We start from the raw sequence: 22,350 nt of genomic DNA, 5'->3' as shown, positions 1-22,350 counted from the left end.
TGGACTGAGTAGGTTTAACTGGGCACTCTCTTAAAAAGTGACCTGCTTTACCACAATACAAACAGAGCCTAAGTGTTCTTCTTCTCTGTCTTTCTTCGGAAGTCAGAGGTCCCCGAACTATACCTATCTGCATAGGTTCGCTTTCATCATTGGTTTTCTCTGGAGCACTCTTTTTCTCCTTCATAGCAACATAGCGGTACTCATGCTTCCCTCTCTCTTTCTTCCTTTCATGCAACCGATGGTCAATCTTCACTACCAGATCAATGAGAGCTGTACATGAGGTGGGGAGATCAACTATCTGTGATAAGGCATCCTTTAAGTCCTCCCGTAAACCCCTGTAGAATATGGTACTGCGTTTCTCTTCAGGCCAGTTGGATTCGACCACCAACCTACGAAACTTAGTTATATAGGCAACTAGATCCTGAGTACCCTGTTTCAGTTCTAACAATTCCGTATCAGAAGAATGGGTATACATATGTCTGTCGCATAATTTACGAAATTCTCGCCTGAAGGATGAATAGTTATGTAATAATGGGTCATCTCTGTCTACTAAGGGTATTGCCCAATCAGCCGCAGGACCACTAAGGTACGATATTACAAAGGCTACTTTTGCCTGATCAGAGGGAAAACAGTGAGCTTTACAGGAAAAGTGCAGTTGACATTGACTAAGGAAGGCTGCGCATTGCGCTGCATCCCCTGCATATCTTTCAGGGGGTGCTAAAGGTATGGAAGGAGGCGTGGTTACTTGCACCACCGATGTCCCTCCGCCTGTAGCCCCTGCAGTCTGTTGTCTTTGTATAGTGTCTACTCTGGCCATCAGTGTTTGAGTCTCGACCTGCAGACTCCCTAACATACCAGCTAAATCCGCCAGGGTAACTGCTTCCAGATCCATGACGCTCGGGCAGAACACACCACGTGGGCTTCACGTTCTGTAAAGGATACAAGTAGGTTCCGCAGGAGCGTCAGGAATCCGAAGAATATTCCTCAGCCTTCCCCTGCGGCCTTCCGACTCTATCAAACACTAGAGTACGAGAGACACGCCAGGGGAAAACAGGGAGACAAAACAAGGAAACATGGGGGAAAAAATGCTTGATGGTAGTCTTCAGACTGGATGCGTGGCAACTTCAATTGGGTACGGGACAACAAGTTAGCTGAAATACAAAATAAGTAAGCACCCTTATCTAATGACAATACTATCCTTACATTCTCTATGACACCTATGCATATAAACATTTCATACCAAGGGTTTCTTAAGTGTCGCAGAATTAATATGTAGGCTCTTTCTTGTAGGAAACACGTCTGGAGCTGTGGCAAAGATGATATAACAGATCAGTAAGTAACTGCTTACTTCAATACACATAAGTGCACTACAATTTGATTTGATTTACTGCTCACTCTGGTTGCTGTAGAGGGCTCGAGATAAACATCCACTAATCTGATGGAATGTAATGATCCCAGTGCCAACACCCCTGTCGGTTGTACGAATATCTAAGAAAACAAAACATGTATTCAGGCTTCACATATGTCATGTACCTTAACCAATATATTGTGAAGCGCTACTGCGCTGTTACCGTGATTCAATGACGTGAAGAAGTAGCTGCACCCACTCAGGTCCACGCAAGATTCACAGCAAATACGTGAATATTCCAGGATAGATCTCCAACAATGGGAAGGCTACGCAAAGAGGGGAGAGGGTAATAAGGAGGCAAGGAGACCCCAGTAGAAGGAAAAGAAGACTGACTAGCTAACTAAATAGGGACACCAGAGTAAACCCAACCGGGCAGAGGAGACCAAGCCCGGCTGCCGGGTGAAGCAACTCGAGTGAGGGGCAGCAAGAACAAAGCCCGGCCGGACAGCGGAAAACAAGCCCGGCTGTCAGGCGGAGCAATTGTGAGGAGAGAAGGGGAATGAAGGATACCCGGCCAGACAGCGGAGACCAAGCCCGGCTGTCAGGCGGAGTACAGGAGAAGGAAACAACGAAAACTGAGCCCAGCCGGATGGCGGGGAAAAACCCGGCCGCCGGGCGGGACTCTAGTGCGGGAAAGAAATGTTCACGGAAGGACCCGTGAACCTGCAGCAATCCAAAATCAGGCGCTAAATGGAGGACGCCCGTGCAAATGCTGACAGCTGCAGAGAGGGAGAGAGAACCGGCGCCCGTAAGGAACACGGGGGCCCGGGACGCTCCCTCTGATCTAACTTGAGCCGGAAGAAAATACAGAAAACGGAAGTCAGGCAATCAGAAACAGGACGGACACAGAACCCGTCGGAGCTAGACGCAAGGACGTGAAGCGTCGCTCCATAGGTCATGGAGTCCTATATAGCGAGATCTTAAAGGGACAGTGTGGTAGGAGGTTCGAGGCATGACACTATGTTCTGTGTAGATTAAATTACTCAAGTGTCCCCTCTTGCGTCCACATTAAGCGTCCAAAGTATATCTTAGCTAGGCAAAAAAAAAACAATCAGAAAAGCCTTAGACAGACAGACTTAGGATACTGCCGACCGCCTTTTGCCTTGAGAAAGTCTAAAGGCAAAATGAGTTTCAACACATCCTCTTCCCTGCCGTTCTAGCTGTGCCGAAGGCCTTTGAGTTCTGAGGCCCAGGTGAGCTGTGTCCCACTCTACTCTCTGCAGACAGAGCTGTGTCCCACTCTGCTCTCTGTCGGTAGAGCGGTCTCCCACGTTCCTCTATGCAGACAGGGCTGTGTCCCACTCTACTCTCTGTGGACAGAACTGTATCCCACTCTACTCTCTGCAGACAGAGCTGTGTCCCACTATACTCTCTGCGGACAGAGCTGCGTCCCACTCTACTCTCTGTGGACAGAGCTGTGTCCCACTCTACTCTCTACAGACAGAGCAATCTTCCACTTTACTCTCTGCAGACAGAGCTGTGCCCCACTCTACCCTCTGCAGACACAGCTGTGCGCCCACTCTACCCTCTGCAGACAGAGCTGTGTCCCACTCTACTCTCTGAGGGCAGAGCGGTGTCCCACGCTATAACCTGTGAGATAAAGGAGCATAGTGTGTCTGGTGGTAGATTAAAGAGGCATCAGGTGGACTCAAGACTACGCAGTCTTGGTATTCAGCACCCCAATACTCAGTAGTGTTGACTGTGGTCTTCTCATCAAAAAGTTAGGCCCCATCACGGTCACAAAGAAAGCACTGGTTAATGTTAACAAAAGGCAGGTTATTAACAAGTCTACTGCTTATTTTACCATGCCCCTATTTTCTCTCTCTGCCTTGCACTACAATTCCTCCCACAGTGCTCTTTCTCGTTTCTCTTCCTTGCTACTTCCTCCTTGTCTCAGGTCTCTTTTATACTTTTTTTCTTCCGTAATATATCATGCATCTCTCTCTCTTTCTCTCAATTCAATTTCTCTACATTACTCAAATTCACTATTGCTTTATCAGCATGGCACAAGTCAGGGGTAGACCCAGTTTGATAGGGTCCCCCCCCCTATTTTTCAGAAAAGGGACTCAGTTCCACTTTGCTCATTAAGCATGTGTCAGATGTATTACTTTGTGCCCCAGCACTGCAGTTTCTTGCATCTGTAAACACTGGCCTCTGCGTGTTTGTAACTATCCGTCCCACTAGCAGTGTCCCCTTTATTTGTGTGAATGGCACAAGAGAAGAACAGTGAACTTGACAAAATTAACCTTTCTATTACTTAATGCATTGTAAATGTGAAACACTTTGGGGCGGTATAAAGAACAATGTCAGGAAACAAACGCAAATTAACAGCACATTTTATTTATTCGCAAAAAAATGTTTCAAAATGTAATTTCCAAGTTCCACATATCTGTTTAAAAATATTTACACTTTCAACAATTTCCAAGATTAGTTACAAATTGATAGGGAGAAAAACACCAGGTATAAAACAAAAAAATCAAAAAAATGTTTAATGTTATTTTATGTTTCTTGTTATTTGTATATAAAATAGGCAGTCAACCATTTAAGTAGAGTAGAGTGGAGTAGTGTGGCTCACTGGTTAGAGGCGGCAGACCCGAGAGCAGAGGACGGCCCGGGACCAGGGTTCGATTCCCGACGCGGCAGGTTTCTGGACCAGGGTCAGCGGACTCGATAATTCTCTCGCCTCGGTGCCCACTCTGATCAGCGATCACACTCGGCAACTCTGGGCACTAGCTTGCCTCATCTTCACTAACGGCCCCACCAGACCGCCGGGGATGCCTGGTCTCACCCTGGAGATACCCATTAAGGGACCATCTCTCAGGGAAGCCAGGAAGGGTTTCGCAGCGGTCGAAGCGCGGAGGTACCCCTTCGGGAGTGATTCCAGCGCTATATAAGCACATAATTAATTAATTAATTAAGTGAGAATTATTATAAGGGCCTGCCATCACTACATTTGATGTCATTGTGATTTGCATCTGATAACTGGCCCCCTCACTATTTTCCTTAGAACTCGTGCCCTGTTTATTGGCATGTGAAAAGAGAAAAAGGCCCAGCCGGCACGATTCAAGATCTGTTAAATTTATTTAACAGACTCAGGTCCATTAGCCAAATTAACTGGACCTAAGATATCGATTTACCATATAATTTAATGTATTTGTTATTTTCACGCAGAAACAACAAGGTGATACATAAAACAATTAGTATACATCATTAAAACATTCAGACATAACATAAGCACGTAAATAGACCGCGTAGTTAAGGAAGAGAATAAATTGTGAACAAAGAAAATCAGTTTGAACATTTATACCGAAAACCAGTCATGATTACACAACAATAGCAGGACTGGACACACATTTTTCTACCAATCAAAGTGCTTCTAGTCACAGGGGAAAACACAGTTGCGACAAGTAGAACAATAGTTTTGAATAGTTTTCTACAGAGGCAAAATAAATCAATTTCAAAGTTGCCCGTAGTGGGTGATGCCTGCCGACGCATTTCGAAACCCTGATTCGTTTAAGGGAATCTCTTCAGGGCGTTGACTGGAATTTCTAAAGGAAAAAAGGGGTAATACGATAGTTTCCCAAAAAAGGTGAACCTCAAACCCTCTGACAAGACCTGAATATATGTATTACAACTGAAGTAATTACCTGCCCTCCTAAGGGGGAAGGGAAAACAATCCTATTGAGTTCTTGGATGAATAAATCTAAAAGATGCAAGTCAAAGCGGTATGTATGTTATTATTTTTATTTGAGGCCAAAGAGTATTCTCCAACCAGGTGAGATACCATGTTTAAGAACAAAGAACTTACTTGTGGAACTCAGATATGGGGATTGAATCCAGAAGCCATAGTGTGGGAGCTGATCAAGCACGCATTCAAACGAATTGCTAAAGTAGCAGTGTTAATTAAAGGGAGGATGCACTGTGGGCCTTCTATCATTTGGTATTTGAATGTCCACAAGAATTGTAATTATATATTTTTCTGCAACTCCTTCATGTCGCAATAACTGCACATGTTGCTCCTGTCTATGTCCACAGATGGTTCAATATTATTGTTAATGTTCTTAAGTTCTGTCTGGATTCGCAGCAAATCTAGGATTATTTCTGTGTGAGTTAAATGAAGGTGTGTGCTCGCTGAGGGCTGTGTGGGATCAAAAATTTACAAAAGCTCTTCACACTTTCAGTGTACTTCTATGTATTCTCCCTGTGCGTTCACTGATTACTTTGATTGCAATTATATAGTTTTCTCTGTGTGTATTCGCTGATGTATCCATAGGTTTAATAACTGACAAAAGAAATTTACACATTTACTGCACCAGAAAGGCTTTTCCTGTGTGATCGCTGATGAATCATTAATGTTGACAAGTCACTAAACCTTCCTGCACATTCATTGTAATCGTATGGGTTAGCCCCTGTGTGCATTCACTGATTTCTTTATGGATTTGATAATCAACAAAACCTCTTCACAAATTCACTGCACTTTAATGTTTTTGTCCCTTGTGTGTATTTCTTGATGTCTTTGTTGGCCTGATAAGTGACTAATGCTCTTCACACATTCAGTGCATTTGAATGGTTTTTCTCCTGTGTGTATTCGCTGATGATTTCTTAATGCTAAAGAGTCACTAAAACTAATATCACATTCACAACAATGGTAGTGATTTTCCCCAGTGTGTGTGCGCTGATGTTTCTTTAGGGCTGATAAGTGACTAAAGCTCTTCACACATTTACTGCACCTAAATGGCTTTTCTCGTGTGTGTGTTCGCTGATGCTCTTTTAGGTGTCCCGAGTGAATAAAGCTCTTCATACATTCACTACACTTGAACGGTTTTTCCCCTGTGTGTGCTCGCTGATGAATCCTTAATGATGAAGAGTCAATAAAAGCACTGCCACATTCACTGCAATAATATGGTTTTACCCCTGTGTGTGTTTGCTGATGTCTTTGTAGGTTTGAAAAGTGACTAAAGCTCTTTATACATTCACTGCACTTGAATGGCTTTTCCCCTGTGTGTGTTCGCTGATGAATCCTTAATGATGACGAGTCAATAAAAGCACTGCCACATTCACAACAATGGTAGGGCTTTTCTCCGGTGTGTGTTTGCTGATGTTTTTGTAGGTGTGAAAATTGACTAAAGCTCTTTGTACATTCACTGCACTTGAATGGTTTTTCCCCTGTGTGTGTTCGCTGATGTATTTGTAGCTGCGATACCTGTCTAAAGTACTTTGGACATTCAGTGCACTTGAATGGTTTTTCCCCTGTGTGTGTCCGCTGATGATTCCTTAATGTTGAGGCACGACTAAAACTACTTCCACATTCATTGCAATTGTATGGTTTTTCCCCATTATGTGTTTGATGGTGTACTTGTAGGTTGGCTAGTCGGCTAAAAGTCTTCACACATTCACTGCACTTAAATGGCTTTTCCCCTGTGTGCGTTCGCTGATGACTCAGTAGGTTTGATGAATACCTAAAGCTATTTCCACATTCACTGCACTTGAATGGTTTTTCCCCTGTGTGGGTTCGCTGGTGGCTGTGGAGCTGCGATGACTGACTAAAGCACTTAGCACATTCACTACACTTGAATGGTTTTTCTCCTGTGTGTGTTCGCTGATGAATCCTGAGACTTGAGGAATCACTAAAACTACTTTCACATTCATTGCAATGGTACGGTTTTTCCCCTGTGTGTGTTCGCTGATGTCTTTGTAGTTCTGATAACCGACTAAAGCTCTTAACACATTCACTGCACTTGAATGGTTTTTCTCTTGTGTGCGTTTGCTGATGAAGCTTAATTAGTGATGACAAACTAAAACTCTCGCTGCATGTGTAGGATTCTTCCTCCTTGGTTAGCGTCTGTGGGTCGGGTATATATTTGTCTGCATCCAAAGACTGTGTTCCCTGAAGGGCCAACATGCCTGATAAAGCACTTGTGTTATTCTCACACTCCCTGTGTGTGTGGTATTTTGCACGTTTGAGTTCTGATTTAACAATAATGTGTCATAGTCACCAAATACTTACCACACTCATAATATGCACAATGTTTCTTTGTAGGTGGTTGTGCCTTTAGATTGGACTATAGTAATGCATGCTTAAGGGTAAAGATTTATCTTCCTTCTGGTCAGTGCAAATTGGAACAGTCCATTGTAGATAGCAGAACTCCTCTTTTTGTAGCTCTTAGGTTGTCTGGCTCCACTCAGTTTCTCTGGTTGCTGAGGGTTAGCCAGAAAGAGTTTACAATACACCTAGACCACTTAATGATGGTCTGTTATTGCTTTAGAAAACAGAGTACTGTGGTAACCACATCATACTGATCCCATGGTCAAGAATGGTGTTGGACATCAGTTTATATAGGAGGTGGCTTGCCAGTTTTCTTGTCTAAATGTTCTAGAGGTCACATCTTAGTCTTGTGGTGTGGAGGTGCGCAGCTCTGACTCTTACATCCAATGTACTGTCCTTGACTGCTTTTTCATGGATCTGTCAGTTTATGTGCAGGTTCATCTGTCGCCAACTGAATAGATGTGTTCCTGAATACTGGGACTCATTGTTTCTTCTATGTTTACAGAGTTACAGCATTAGCTTCATTATTCATAATCATTTCATGCATTCAAGGCTTTTCTGTTGGATGTAAAGATATTTAGAATTACTAAATGTAAGCATAATGGGACATGAGTTCACAATGTTTAACTGATTGTAAAAGACATCTCTTCTTTATCGTCTTTGAAACTTAGCATGGAATATTTCAACATACATAGGTATTTAACTAAAAGTTCTGTGGATCACGTCACATCGCATTAACTTCAGAAAAGGATTTGATTTACTAGTGTTCACAGAGAAACTTAGTTAAGAAGGGTGCTCACATAGCACCCACATGCTAGAGGTACCGCTTTAGGTAGATGCACATGGACAAGATTTAATTTAAACAAGAACCGATTGTGGATAAAGAGAGGAATCAGGATGGCCTGCTGTTAATTCAGTAACACTTCAGGAACCATATAACAAAGGTAACTCTTCAGCAAGTGCATAACAAAGGTAAATCCAATCCAATCCAAAATCCTTTTTTTCGGCCATCAAGGCCATAAAAGCCATAAAAGATATAAAAACATTTAAAAATCATTCCATCATTTCACAGTTACAAAGAGATTTTTACAAGGAAATATACACAACCCATAAAACACAGCGGTTTACATTATATAGATAAAATCCACATTTACAAAATACTAGATAATAAGAATATCTCCTCCAGTTTCACCCTAGCTAGGCAGAAATTTTCGTCTTAACATCCACATAGCTAGCAGGTACTTGGAGACTGCAAAAACAATAGAGCTTAAAGTGCTAGTTTTTAGGATTCTGAAGGAATGTAGACATTTTTTGAAGCATAAGTGTTTGCACAGTGGTACCAACCAATACTTCCTAGATCTGCTGTATGCGGGGCAAAAGAAAAGCACGTGAATTTCATCCTCCACACTACCATTACAACCTGGGCAAGATTTATCATCTGAAGCAGACCATTTGCATGTAAAAGCTTTAAGGGGCAGGGTGCCATACCTCCATTGAATAAAAAGCTTTCTTGCAATTGAGGGAAAAACAATGTCCATAAAGTCTTCAAACCTATAGGAACTTTTAGCATCAAGAAATTGTTGTGTTAGAGTGCCAACGTTCAAAGCACACACGGCCGTACTCTGTTAATTGAGAGTGGCGTAGATGGTAGGGAAGAAACGAATCACAGGTGGAGGTCACGGGGACTCCGTGGGTAGACTTCAAGGGACCTCGTCCGATGTTTAGGGGGCTCGCGTCTCAAATTTCGCCATTGTGAGACGCGAGCCCCCTAGACATCGGATTCATTCCGTCTTCGTGCGTGATGCCGATTGGCTCCGACGACGAGTCAGCGTTGACGAGGTCCCTTGAAGTCTACCCACGGAGTCCCCGTGACCTCCACCTGTGATTCGTTTCTTCCCTACCGTCTACGCCACTCCCAATTAACAGAGGACTTATCGTCTACGGCACAGCATGATCTGAAACATATCTGTGATGTTCATCACTCTTCGCTTGACCGTTTGAAAAAGAGCGACAATTGATCTTGGTTGTCAGCCCCTACCCTGTCCTGAAGAAGACCCCGCAGCAAGGGTTACATTTTTTCCTGCAACTGTCAGAGGGTTGAAACGTCGACAACTGTTTTCGAATCACCAGCTTCACGCCACCATTATAACATTTATGTATATTGTGAAGTATGATTTCCAATCAAGTGATTTAATGAACTTATGGTTTTGTGTTAGTTTATATATCTAAATTAACTCATATACAGAATTGTGCCATTTGGTTGTTTTTTAATGTCACTATTTCCCTTCTACACCATCCTCACTTTCACCTCCTTCCTCCTTTGGGGCACCCCACAGCCTTTGTAAATTGTGCCTTTAAGATATGATATTGAATATAAAAGCTACATGAAGCTTAATTTATTGTTTCTTTATACTCATTTGAATTGTGTTAATTAATGACCATACACTGGGACCCCTCTCTCTCAGTACTGATATTACCCAGGTCCCAGTGACTTTATTTGGGTGAACCCGTATGTTATACCCCAAAACCTAAGTGGCTTCAGAGCGAACTCATCTTCTATGGATGGTAGTGCCAGATCTAATCTCAGGGGAAAAAATGGGGTACCTTGTGGTACCGACAGCAAGCGTCTGGTAACATTTGTTTCCACTTTGGTGAGTTCACTGGCACCGCAGTGCCCCCACAGCTCTCCACCATAGAGGGCTGCTGCTCTGGCCTGGGTTTTATACATTTCCAGTGCCGGACTTACTGGCTTGAAGGTTGAGGAGTTTGCGATCTTCAGAATGCCACCCACCATTTGCGATAGTTTTAAGCGTGATTTGGCTTGCTGTGGTCGCCAGGAGAGATTTTCGTGCAGAGTCACCCTAAGATATTGAAAGGTCATAACCCTTTCCAACCTTTCCGATCCAAGAGTCGGATTTGGTCGGTAGATACCGAGGGATTAAATATCATGAACTTCGTTTGATCGGCATTTATCTCAAGGCCGTGGTTTTTGCAGAAGTCTCCAAACCCATCCTATATCCTTTGGATCCCCATTGGGATTTGGAAAGCAGGATGGTGTCATCGGCAAACATAATTGCCGGCACCCTCCTACCTGCCAACATTGGGGCATCATTGTTAGGGACACTGTCAAGATGTGAAATGACACCGTTTACATAGAGCGGTAACTGCAAACACAACAATGATGGACAGAATGTGGATCAATGTCACACATTCACCCCAGTCCAAAGATCTGGGCCCAAATCCATCGTTTTTCCACTCCACACCACCCTGGGTTAGACAATGGCGATATGCAAATCAGCGCTGACCCTGTGCCCCATGGGAACAGTCCAGTCCGAACTACAAAAGCCATGTCCTTCCCAGAACGGAAACAAGCATCCGAGGACCGGCCCGGTTTCGAGGTAACACCTCTCTTCAGCCCGGCTAGCTTGATTCCAGTGGTGTGGAGTGCCTGGGACTCACGTCTGAGCATCCCCAGTACACTTAGAGCGGTAACTGCAAACACAACAATGATGGACAGAATGTGGATCAATGTCACACATTCACCCCAGTCCAAAGATCTGGGCCCAAATCCATCGTTTTTCCACTCCACACCACCCTGGGTTAGACAATGGCGATATGCAAATCAGCGCTGACTCTGTGCCCCATGGGAACAGTCCAGTCCGAACTACAAAAGCCATGTCCTTCCCAGAACGGAAACAAGCATCCGAGGACCGGCCCGGTTTCGAGGTAACACCTCTCTTCAGCCCGGCTAGCTTGATTCCAGTGGTGTGGAGTGCCTGGGACTCACGTCTGAGCATCCCCAGTACACTTAGAGCGGTAACTGCAAACACAACAATGATGGACAGAATGTGGATCAATGTCACACATTCACCCCAGTCCAAAGATCTGGGCCCAAATCCATCGTTTTTCCACTCCACACCACCCTGGGTTAGACAATGGCGATATGCAAATCAGCGCTGACCCTGTGCCCCATGGGAACAGTCCAGTCCGAACTACAAAAGCCATGTCCTTCCCAGAACGGAAACAAGCATCCGAGGACCGGCCCGGTTTCGAGGTAACACCTCTCTTCAGCCCGGCTAGCTTGATTCCAGTGGTGTGGAGTGCCTGGGACTCACGTCTGAGCATCCCCAGTACACTTAGAGCGGTAACTGCAAACACAACAATGATGGACAGAATGTGGATCAATGTCACACATTCACCCCAGTCCAAAGATCTGGGCCCAAATCCATCGTTTTTCCACTCCACACCACCCTGGGTTAGACAATGGCGATATGCAAATCAGCGCTGACCCTGTGCCCCATGGGAACAGTCCAGTCCGAACTACAAAAGCCATGTCCTTCCCAGAACGGAAACAAGCATCCGAGGACCGGCCCGGTTTCGAGGTAACACCTCTCTTCAGCCCGGCTAGCTTGATTCCAGTGGTGTGGAGTGCCTGGGACTCACGTCTGAGCATCCCCAGTACACTTAGAGCGGTAACTGCAAACACAACAATGATGGACAGAATGTGGATCAATGTCACACATTCACCCCAGTCCAAAGATCTGGGCCCAAATCCATCGTTTTTCCACTCCACACCACCCTGGGTTAGACAATGGCGATATGCAAATCAGCGCTGACCCTGTGCCCCATGGGAACAGTCCAGTCCGAACTACAAAAGCCATGTCCTTCCCAGAACGGAAACAAGCATCCGAGGACCGGCCCGGTTTCGAGGTAACACCTCTCTTCAGCCCGGCTAGCTTGATTCCAGTGGTGTGGAGTGCCTGGGACTCACGTCTGAGCATCCCCAGTACACTTAGAGCGGTAACTGCAAACACAACAATGATGGACAGAATGTGGATCAATGTCACACATTCACCCCAGTCCAAAGATCTGGGCCCAAATCCATCGTTTTTCCACTCCACACCACCCTGGGTTAGACAATGGCGATATGCAAATCAGCGCTGACCCTGTGCCCCATGGGAACAGTCCAGTCCGAACTACAAAAGCCATGTCCTTCCCAGAACGGAAACAAGCATCCGAGGACCGGCCCGGTTTCGAGGTAACACCTCTCTTCAGCCCGGCTAGCTTGATTCCAGTGGTGTGGAGTGCCTGGGACTCACGTCTGAGCATCCCCAGTACACTTAGAGCGGTAACTGCAAACACAACAATGATGGACAGAATGTGGATCAATGTCACACATTCACCCCAGTCCAAAGATCTGGGCCCAAATCCATCGTTTTTCCACTCCACACCACCCTGGGTTAGACAATGGCGATATGCAAATCAGCGCTGACCCTGTGCCCCATGGGAACAGTCCAGTCCGAACTACAAAAGCCATGTCCTTCCCAGAACGGAAACAAGCATCCGAGGACCGGCCCGGTTTCGAGGTAACACCTCTCTTCAGCCCGGCTAGCTTGATTCCAGTGGTGTGGAGTGCCTGGGACTCACGTCTGAGCATCCCCAGTACACTTAGAGCGGTAACTGCAAACACAACAATGATGGACAGAATGTGGATCAATGTCACACATTCACCCCAGTCCAAAGATCTGGGCCCAAATCCATCGTTTTTCCACTCCACACCACCCTGGGTTAGACAATGGCGATATGCAAATCAGCGCTGACCCTGTGCCCCATGGGAACAGTCCAGTCCGAACTACAAAAGCCATGTCCTTCCCAGAACGGAAACAAGCATCCGAGGACCGGCCCGGTTTCGAGGTAACACCTCTCTTCAGCCCGGCTAGCTTGATTCCAGTGGTGTGGAGTGCCTGGGACTCACGTCTGAGCATCCCCAGTACACTTAGAGCGGTAACTGCAAACACAACAATGATGGACAGAATGTGGATCAATGTCACACATTCACCCCAGTCCAAAGATCTGGGCCCAAATCCATCGTTTTTCCACTCCACACCACCCTGGGTTAGACAATGGCGATATGCAAATCAGCGCTGACCCTGTGCCCCATGGGAACAGTCCAGTCCGAACTACAAAAGCCATGTCCTTCCCAGAACGGAAACAAGCCAGGGTGGTGTGGAGTGCAAAAAAACGATGGATTTGGGCCCAGATCTTTTGACTGGGGGAGTGTGTGACATTGATCCACATTCAGTCCATCACTTGTTGTTTTTTGCAATTGCCGCCCTAAGTGCGCTGGGGATGCCCAGACGTGGGTCCCAGGCACTCCACACCACTTGGAGTCAAGCTAGCCGGGCTGAAGAGAGGTGTTACCTCGGAACCGGTCCGGTCCTCGGATGCTTGATTCCGGTCTGGGAAAGATATGGCTGTTGTAGTTCGGACTGGACTGTTCCCATGGGGCAACAGGGTCAGAGCTGATTTGCATAAAGCCATTATCTGACCCAGGGTGGTGTGGAGTGCAAAAAAACGATGGATTTGGGCCCAGATCTTTTGACTGGGGGAGTGTGTGACATTGATCCACATTCAGTCCATCACTTGTTGTTTTTTGCAATTGCCGCCCTAAGTGCGCTGGGGATGCCCAGACGTGGGTCCCAGGCACTCCACACCACTTGGAGTCAAGCTAGCCGGGCTGAAGAGAGGTGTTACCTCGAAACCGGTCCGGTCCTCGGATGCTTGATTCCGGTCTGGGAAAGATATGGCTGTTGTAGTTCGGACTGGACTGTTCCCATGGGGCAACAGGGTCAGAGCTGATTTGCATAAAGCCATTATCTGACCCAGGGTGGTGTGGAGTGCAAAAAAACGATGGATTTGGGCCCAGATCTTTTGACTGGGGGAGTGTGTGACATTGATCCACATTCAGTCCATCACTTGTTGTTTTTTGCAATTGCCGCCCTAAGTGCGCTGGGGATGCCCAGACGTGGGTCCCAGGCACTCCACACCACTTGGAGTCAAGCTAGCCGGGCTGAAGAGAGGTGTTACCTCGAAACCGGTCCGGTCCTCGGATGCTTGATTCCGGTCTGGGAAAGATATGGCTGTTGTAGTTCGGACTGGACTGTCCCCATGGGGCAACAGGGTCAGAGCTGATTTGCATAAAGCCATTATCTGACCCAGGGTGGTGTGGAGTGCAAAAAAACGATGGATTTGGGCCCAGATCTTTTGACTGGGGGAGTGTGTGACATTGATCCACATTCAGTCCATCACTTGTTGTTTTTTGCAATTACCGTTTACATAGAGGCAGAACAGGGTCGGGGCCAGGACACAACCCTGTCTCACCCCTCTGCAGACTGGAAACCTGGATGACAGTGCCCCGTCCCTTCCGCATCTAACCTGCGCGAAGTTCCCTTCGTGGAGCCTCATCAGTACGTGCAGAATTTGGGGCGGAACGCCCAAATTCTCGAGAACTCCCCACAATTTCTTCCTTAGTACCAAATCGAATGCGGACCGGAGGTCCACAAACACCATGTAGAGGCTGCCACCCTCAATCTTTGCCGTCTTCCAGTTAAGGAGGATAAGGCGAAAGATCTGGTCCATGGTGGATGTGTTCCTTCTAAAACCCGCCTGAAAAGGGCTCAGGAACTCATGGTCCTCCATCCAACCCTGGAGATGGTCCAGTAGAAGGCGAGCAAAAAGTTTCTGGGGGACATCAATGAGACTGATCGGCCTGTAATTGGCTGGGAGCAGAGGAGAGACATTTTTAGGGCTCGGGCCTACGTCACACGAAGTGGGGCGGGGCTTCCGAGCTCTAATGGTATAAAAAAAAAAAGTTCAGTAAGGGCTGTGGGCTGCCGCATTCCAGAAAGCGCGCGTTTTTTGCGTGTGGTATTCTGCCATGTGAATGGTAATTGGTCCAGGCAAGGCTGTGTTTAAGTAAGGCAGCACGCCATAGGGCATTGGAATTTTTGCAATGTCCACTTCCTGCATAAAGTGTTCGGACACGCGCAGAAGAATACATAAATCCTCAATTACCAGCTGTCCGAGGTGCCGGTAATTGAAGGCAGATGGTGCTGGGAGCGTGTGCACTGATGTGTTTTTTTTCCCTTGAGCTCTGTGTGCACGCCGGCAAACCCGCGCCTGCTCTTTGACTGAGGTAGGCTAAACAAGCATTGGCAAAGCAAATAGGACTCTCCTATACAAAATCTGTTGGTTTTGTCAGGGATATGTTTAGCCATGTTGTACAGCAGCCTGGCTAGTAGTGTAGAGTAGTGAGGGCAGAGTAGCGAGGGCAGAGTAGGGAGTGCAGAGTAGGGAGTGCAGAGTAGGGAGTGCAGAGTAGGGAGTGCAGAGTAGGGAGTGCAGAGTGCAGAGTAGGGAGTGCAGAGTAGGGAGTGCAGAGTGCAGAGTAGTGAGGGCAGAGTAGTGAGTGCAGAGTAGTGAGGGCAGAGTGCAGAGTAGTGAGGGCAGAGTGCAGAGTAGGGAGGGCAGAGTGCAGAGTAGTGAGGGCAGAGTAGTGAGGGCAGAGTAGTGAGGGCAAAGTAGTGAGGGCAGAGTGCAGAGTAGTGAGGGCAGAGTAGGGAGTGCAGAGTAGGGAGTGCAGAGTAGGGAGTGCAGAGTAGGGAGTGCAGAGTAGGGAGTGCAGAGTAGGGAGTGCAGAGTAGGGAGTGCAGAGTAGGGAGGGCAGAGTAGGGAGGGCAGAGTAGGGAGGGCAGAGTAGGGAGTGCAGAGTAGGGAGGGCAGAGTAGGGAGGGCAGAGTAGTGAGGGCAGAGTGGTGAGGGCAGAGTAGTGGGGGCAGAGTAGTGAGGGCAGAGGGCAGAGTAGTGAGGGCAGAGTAGTGAGGGCAGAGTAATGAGGGCAGAGTAGTGAGGGCTGAGTAGGGAGGGCCGAGTAGGGAGGGCAGAGTAGGGAGGGCAGAGTAGGGAGGGCAGAGTAGGGAGGGCAGAGTAGGGAGTGCAGAGTAGGGAGAGGAGAAGTGAGTAGTGAGTAGAGTAGTGAGTAGTGAGTAGTGAGTAGAGTAGTGAGTAGTGAGTAGAGTAGTGAGTAGAGTAGTGAGTAGTGAGTTGAGTAGTGAGTAGAGTAGTGAGTTGTGAGTAGAGTAGTGAGTTGAGTAGTGAGTAGAGTAGTGAGTAGAGTAGTGAGTAGTGAGTAGAGTAGTGAGTAGTGAGTAGAGTAGTGAGTAGAGTAGTGAGTAGTGAGTAGAGTAGTGAGTAGTGAGTAGAGTAGTGAGTAGAGTAGTGAGTAGAGTAGTGAGTAGAGTAGTGAGTAGAGTAGTGAGTAGTGAGTAGAGTAGTGAGTAGAGTAGTGAGTAGTGAGTAGAGTAGTGAGTAGAGTAGTGAGTAGTGAGTAGAGTAGTGAGTAGTGAGTAGAGTAGTGAGTAGTGAGTAGTGAGTTGAGTAGTGAGTAGAGTAGTGAGTAGTGAGTAGAGTAGTGAGTAGAGTAGTGAGTAGTGAGTAGAGTAGTGAGTAGAGTAGTGAGTAGTGAGTAGAGTAGTGAGTAGTGAGTAGAGTAGTGAGTAGTGAGTAGAGTAGTAAGTAGTGAGTAGAGTAGTGAGTAGTGAGTTGAGTAGTGAGTAGAGTAGTGAGTAGTGAGTAGAGTAGTGAGTAGTGAGTAGAGTAGTGAGTAGAGTAGTGAGTAGTGAGTAGAGTAGTGAGTAGAGTAGTGAGTAGTGAGTAGAGTAGTGAGTAGTGAGTAGTGAGTAGTGAGTAGTGAGTAGTGAGTAGTGAGTAGAGTAGTGAAGAGAGTAGTGAGTAGTGAGTAGAGTAGTGAGTAGTGAGTAGAGTAGTGAGTAGTGAGTTGAGTAGTGAGTAGAGTAGAGTAGTGAGTAGTGAGTAGAGTAGTGAGTAGTGAGTAGAGTAGTGAGTAGAGTAGTGAGTAGAGTAGTGAGTAGTGAGTAGTGAGTTGAGTAGTGAGTTGAGTAGTGAGTAGAGTAGTGAGTAGAGTAGTGAGTAGAGTAGTGAGTAGAGTAGTGAGTAGTGAGTAGAGTAGTGAGTAGTGAGTAGAGCAGTGAGTACAGTAGTGAGTAGAGTAGTGAGTAGTGAGTAGAGTAGTGAGTAGTGAGTAGAGTAGTGAGTAGTGAGTAGAGTAGTGAGTAGAGTAGTGAGTAGTGAGTAGAGTAGTGAGTAGTGAGTAGTGAGTAGAGTAGTGAGTAGAGTAGTGAGTAGAGTAGTGAGTAGTGAGTAGAGTAGTGAGTAGTGAGTAGAGTAGTGAGTAGTGAGTAGTGAGTAGAGTAGTGAGTAGAGTAGTGAGTAGAGTAGTGAGTAGTGAGTAGAGTAGTGAGTAGTGAGTAGAGTAGTGAGTAGTGAGTAGTGAGTAGTGAGTAGTGAGTAGAGTAGTGAGTAGTGAGTAGTGAGTAGAGTAGTGAGTAGTGAGTAGAGTAGTGAGTAGTGAGTAGTGAGTAGAGTAGTGAGTAGTGAGTAGAGTAGTGAGTAGTGAGTAGTGAGTAGTGAGTAGAGTAGTGAGTAGAGTAGTGAGTTGAGTAGTGAGTAGTGAGTTGAGTAGTGAGTAGTGAGTTGAGTAGTGAGTTGAGTAGTGAGTAGAGTAGTGAGTAGAGTAGTGAGTAGTGAGTAGAGTAGTGAGTAGAGCAGTGAGTAGTGAGTAGAGTAGTGAGTAGTGAGTAGAGTAGTGAGTAGAGTAGTGAGTAGTGAGTAGAGTAGTGAGTAGTGAGTAGTGAGTAGTGAGTAGTGAGTAGAGTAGTGAGTAGAGTAGTGAGTAGTGAGTAGAGTAGTGAGTAGTGAGTAGAGTAGTGAGTAGTGAGTAGAGTAGTGAGTGGAGAGTAGAGTAGTGAGTGGAGAGTAGTGAGTAGTGAGCAGAGTAGTGAGTAGTGAGCAGAGTAGTGAGTAGTGAGCAGAGTAGTGAGTAGTGAGTGCAGAGTAGTGAGTAGAGTAGTGAGTAGTGAGTAGAGTAGTGAGTAGTGAGTAGAAAGTAGTGAGTAGTGAGTAGAGTAGTGAGTAGAGTAGTGAGTAGTGAGTAGAGTAGTGAGTAGTGAGTAGTGAGTAGTGAGTAGTGAGTAGAGTAGTGAGTAGAGTAGTGAGTAGTGAGTAGAGTAGTGAGTAGTGAGTAGAGTAGTGAGTAGTGAGTAGAGTAGTGAGTGGAGAGTAGAGTAGTGAGTGGAGAGTAGTGAGTAGTGAGCAGAGTAGTGAGTAGTGAGCAGAGTAGTGAGTAGTGAGCAGAGTAGTGAGTAGTGAGTGCAGAGTAGTGAGTAGAGTAGTGAGTAGTGAGTAGAGTAGTGAGTAGTGAGTAGAAAGTAGTGAGTAGTGAGTAGAGTAGTGAGTAGAGTAGTGAGCAGAGTAGTGAGTAGTGAGCAGAGTAGTGAGTAGTGAGCAGAGTAGTGAGTAGTGAGTGCAGAGTAGTGAGTAGTGAGTAGAGTAGTGAGTAGAGTAGTGAGGTGAGTAGTGAGGTGAGTAGTGAGTAGAGTAGTGAGTAGAGTAGTGAGGTGAGTAGTGAGGTGAGTAGTGAGGTGAGTAGTGAGTAGAGTAGTGAGTAGTGAGCAGAGTAGTGAGTAGTGAGTGCAGAGTAGTGAGTGCAGAGTAGTGAGGGCAGAGTAGGGAGTGCAGAGTAGGGAGTGCAGAGTAGGGAGTGCAGAGTAGGGAGTGCAGAGTAGGGAGTGCAGAGTAGGGAGTGCAGAGTAGGGAGGGCAGAGTAGGGAGTGCAGAGTAGTGGGGCAGAGTAGTGAGGGCAGAGGGCAGAGTAGTGAGGGCAGAGGGCAGAGTAGTGAGGGCAGAGTTGTGAGGGCAGAGTAGTGAGGGCAGAGTAGGGAGGGCAGAGTAGGGAGGGCAGAGTAGGGAGGGCAGAGTAGGGAGGGCAGAGTAGGGAGGGCAGAGTAGGGAGTGCAGAGTAGGGAGTGCATAGGTGAGTAGAGTAGTGAGCAGTGAGTAGTGAGTAGAGTAGTGAGTAGAGTAGTGAGTAGAGTAGTGAATAGAGTAGTGAGTAGAGTAGTGAGTAGAGTAGTGAGTAGAGTAGTGAGTAGTGAGTAGTGAGTAGAGTAGTGAGTAGAGTAGTGAGTAGTGAGTAGTGAGTAGAGTAGTGAGTAGTGAGTAGTGAGGTGAGTAGTGAGTAGTGAGTAGTGAGTAGTGAGTAGAGTAGTGAGTAGAGTAGTGAGTAGAGTAGTGAGTAGAGTAGTGAGTAGTGAGTGCAGAGTAGTGAGTAGTGAGTGCAGAGTAGTGAGTGCAGTGTAGTGAGTAGTGAGTAGAGTAGTGAGTAGAGTAGTGAGTAGAGTAGTGAGTAGAGTAGTGAGTAGAGTAGTAGAGTAGTGAGTAGTGAATAGAGTAGTGAGTAGTGAGTAGAGTAGTGAGTAGTGAGTAGAGTAGTGAGTAGTGAGTAGAGTAGTGAGTAGTGAGTAGTGAGTAGAGTAGTGAGTAGAGTAGTGAGTAGAGTAGTGAGTAGAGTAGTGTGCAGAGTAGTGAGTAGTGAGTAGAGTAGTGAGTAGTGAGTAGAGTAGTGAGTAGAGTAGTGAGTAGAGTAGTGAGTAGAGTAGTGAGTAGAGTAGTGAGTAGTGAGTAGAGTAGTGAGTAGAGTAGTGAGTAGTGAGTAGAGTAGTGAGTAGAGTAGTGAGTAGTGAGTAGAGTAGTGAGTAGTGAGTAGAGTAGTGAGTAGTGAGTAGTGAGTTGAGTAGTGAGTAGAGTAGTGAGTAGTGAGTAGAGTAGTGAGTAGAGTAGTGAGTAGAGTAGTGAGTAGAGTAGTGAGTAGTGAGTAGAGTAGTGAGTAGTGAGTAGAGTAGTGAGTAGTGAGTAGAGTAGTGAGTAGTGAGTAGAGTAGTGAGTAGTGAGTAGAGTAGTGAGTAGAGTAGTGAGTAGAGTAGTGAGTAGTGAGTAGAGTAGTGAGTAGAGTAGTGAGTAGTGAGTAGAGTAGTGAGTAGTGAGTAGTGAGTAGTGAGTAGTGAGTAGTAAGTAGTGAGTTGAGTAGTGAGTAGAGTAGTGAGTAGAGTAGTGAGTAGTGAGTAGAGTAGTGAGTAGTGAGTAGAGTAGTGAGTAGTGAGTTGAGTAGTGAGTAGAGTAGAGTAGTGAGTAGTGAGTAGAGTAGTGAGTAGTGAGTAGAGTAGTGAGTAGAGTAGTGAGTAGAGTAGTGAGTAGAGTAGTGAGTAGAGAGTAGTGAGTTGAGTAGTGAGTTGAGTAGTGAGTAGAGTAGTGAGTAGAGTAGTGAGTAGAGTAGTGAGTAGTGAGTAGAGCAGTGAGTACAGTAGTGAGTAGAGTAGTGAGTAGTGGGTAGAGTAGTGAGTAGTGAGTAGTGAGTAGTGAGTAGAGTAGTGAGTAGTGAGTAGAGTAGTGAGTTGAGTAGTGAGTAGAGTAGTGAGTAGTGAGTAGAGTAGTGAGTAGTGAGTAGTGAGTAGTGAGTAGAGTAGTGAGTAGTGAGTAGTGAGTAGTGAGTAGTGAGTAGAGTAGTGAGTAGAGTAGTGAGTAGTGAGTAGAGTAGTGAGTAGTGAGTAGTGAGTAGTGAGTAGTGAGTAGTGAGTAGTGAGTAGTGAGTAGTGAGTAGAGTAGTGAGTAGTGAGTAGTGAGTAGTGAGTAGAGTAGTGAGTAGAGTAGTGAGTAGAGTAGTGAGTAGTGAGTAGAGTAGTGAGTAGAGTAGTGAGTAGTGAGTAGAGTAGTGAGTAGTGAGTAGAGTAGTGAGTAGTGAGTAGTGAGTAGTGAGTAGTGAGTAGAGTAGTGAGTAGTGAGTAGTGAGTAGAGTAGTGAGTAGTGAGTAGTGAGTAGAGTAGTGAGTAGTGAGTAGTGAGTAGAGTAGTGAGTAGTGAGTAGAGTAGTGAGTAGTGAGTAGAGTAGTGAGTAGAGTAGTGAGTTGAGTAGTGAGTTGAGTAGTGAGTTGAGTAGTGAGTTGAGTAGTGAGTAGTGAGTTGAGTAGTGAGTTGAGTAGTGAGTAGAGTAGTGAGTAGAGTAGTGAGTAGTGAGTAGAGTAGTGAGTAGAGCAGTGAGTAGTGAGTAGAGTAGTGAGTAGTGAGTAGAGTAGTGAGTAGAGTAGTGAGTAGTGAGTAGAGTAGTGAGTAGTGAGTAGAGAGTAGTGAGTAGTGAGTAGAGTAGTGAGTAGAGTAGTGAGTAGTGAGTAGAGTAGTGAGTAGTGAGTAGAGTAGTGAGTAGTGAGTAGAGTAGTGAGTGGAGAGTAGAGTAGTGAGTGGAGAGTAGTGAGTAGTGAGCAGAGTAGTGAGTAGTGAGCAGAGTAGTGAGTAGTGAGCAGAGTAGTGAGTAGTGAGTGCAGAGTAGTGAGTAGAGTAGTGAGTAGTGAGTAGAGTAGTGAGTAGTGAGTAGAAAGTAGTGAGTAGTGAGTAGAGTAGTGAGTAGAGTAGTGAGCAGAGTAGTGAGTAGTGAGCAGAGTAGTGAGTAGTGAGCAGAGTAGTGAGTAGTGAGTGCAGAGTAGTGAGTAGTGAGTAGAGTAGTGAGTAGAGTAGTGAGGTGAGTAGTGAGGTGAATAGTGAGTAGAGTAGTGAGTAGAGTAGTGAGGTGATTAGTGAGGTGAGTAGTGAGGTGAGTAGTGAGTAGAGTAGTGAGTAGTGAGCAGAGTAGTGAGTAGTGAGTGCAGAGTAGTGAGTGCAGAGTAGTGAGGGCAGAGTAGGGAGTGCAGAGTAGGGAGTGCAGAGTAGGGAGTGCAGAGTAGGGAGTGCAGAGTAGGGAGTGCAGAGTAGGGAGTGCAGAGTAGGGAGGGCAGAGTAGGGAGTGCAGAGTAGTGGGGCAGAGTAGTGAGGGCAGAGGGCAGAGTAGTGAGGGCAGAGGGCAGAGTAGTGAGGGCAGAGTTGTGAGGGCAGAGTAGTGAGGGCAGAGTAGGGAGGGCAGAGTAGGGAGGGCAGAGTAGGGAGGGCAGAGTAGGGAGGGCAGAGTAGGGATGGCAGAGTAGGGAGGGCAGAGTAGGGAGGGCAGAGTAGGGAGTGCAGAGTAGGGAGTGCAGAGTAGGGAGTGCAGAGTAGGGAGTGCATAGGTGAGTAGAGTAGTGAGTAGTGAGTAGTGAGTAGAGTAGTGAGTAGAGTAGTGAGTAGAGTAGTGAGTAGAGTAGTGAGTAGAGTAGTGAGTAGTGAGTAGTGAGTAGAGTAGTGAGTAGAGTAGTGAGTAGAGTAGTGAGTAGTGAGTAGTGAGTAGTGAGGTGAGTAGT

At 46.2% G+C, this 22,350-nt stretch overlaps 1 protein-coding gene across 1 annotated transcript in view; it reads right to left on the bottom strand.

The window, feature by feature from the left end:
- Positions 1-3,728: 3,728 nt before the first annotated feature.
- The window catches only part of LOC144802968 (uncharacterized), a 234,900-nt gene continuing 216,278 nt past the window's right edge, over positions 3,729-22,350 (bottom strand). The window contains exon 4 of the mRNA XM_078671838.1: positions 3,729-7,211. Coding sequence (XP_078527964.1) covers positions 5,877-7,211 — 1,335 coding nt within the window. The 3' untranslated portion in view covers positions 3,729-5,876. The remainder of the gene's footprint in view (positions 7,212-22,350) is intronic.

This window comes from Lissotriton helveticus, chromosome 1_2 (assembly GCF_964261635.1).
Source record: "Lissotriton helveticus chromosome 1_2, aLisHel1.1, whole genome shotgun sequence".
Classification (NCBI taxonomy): domain Eukaryota; kingdom Metazoa; phylum Chordata; class Amphibia; order Caudata; family Salamandridae; genus Lissotriton; species Lissotriton helveticus.
This window is presented reverse-complemented; position numbering and strand designations above follow the sequence as displayed.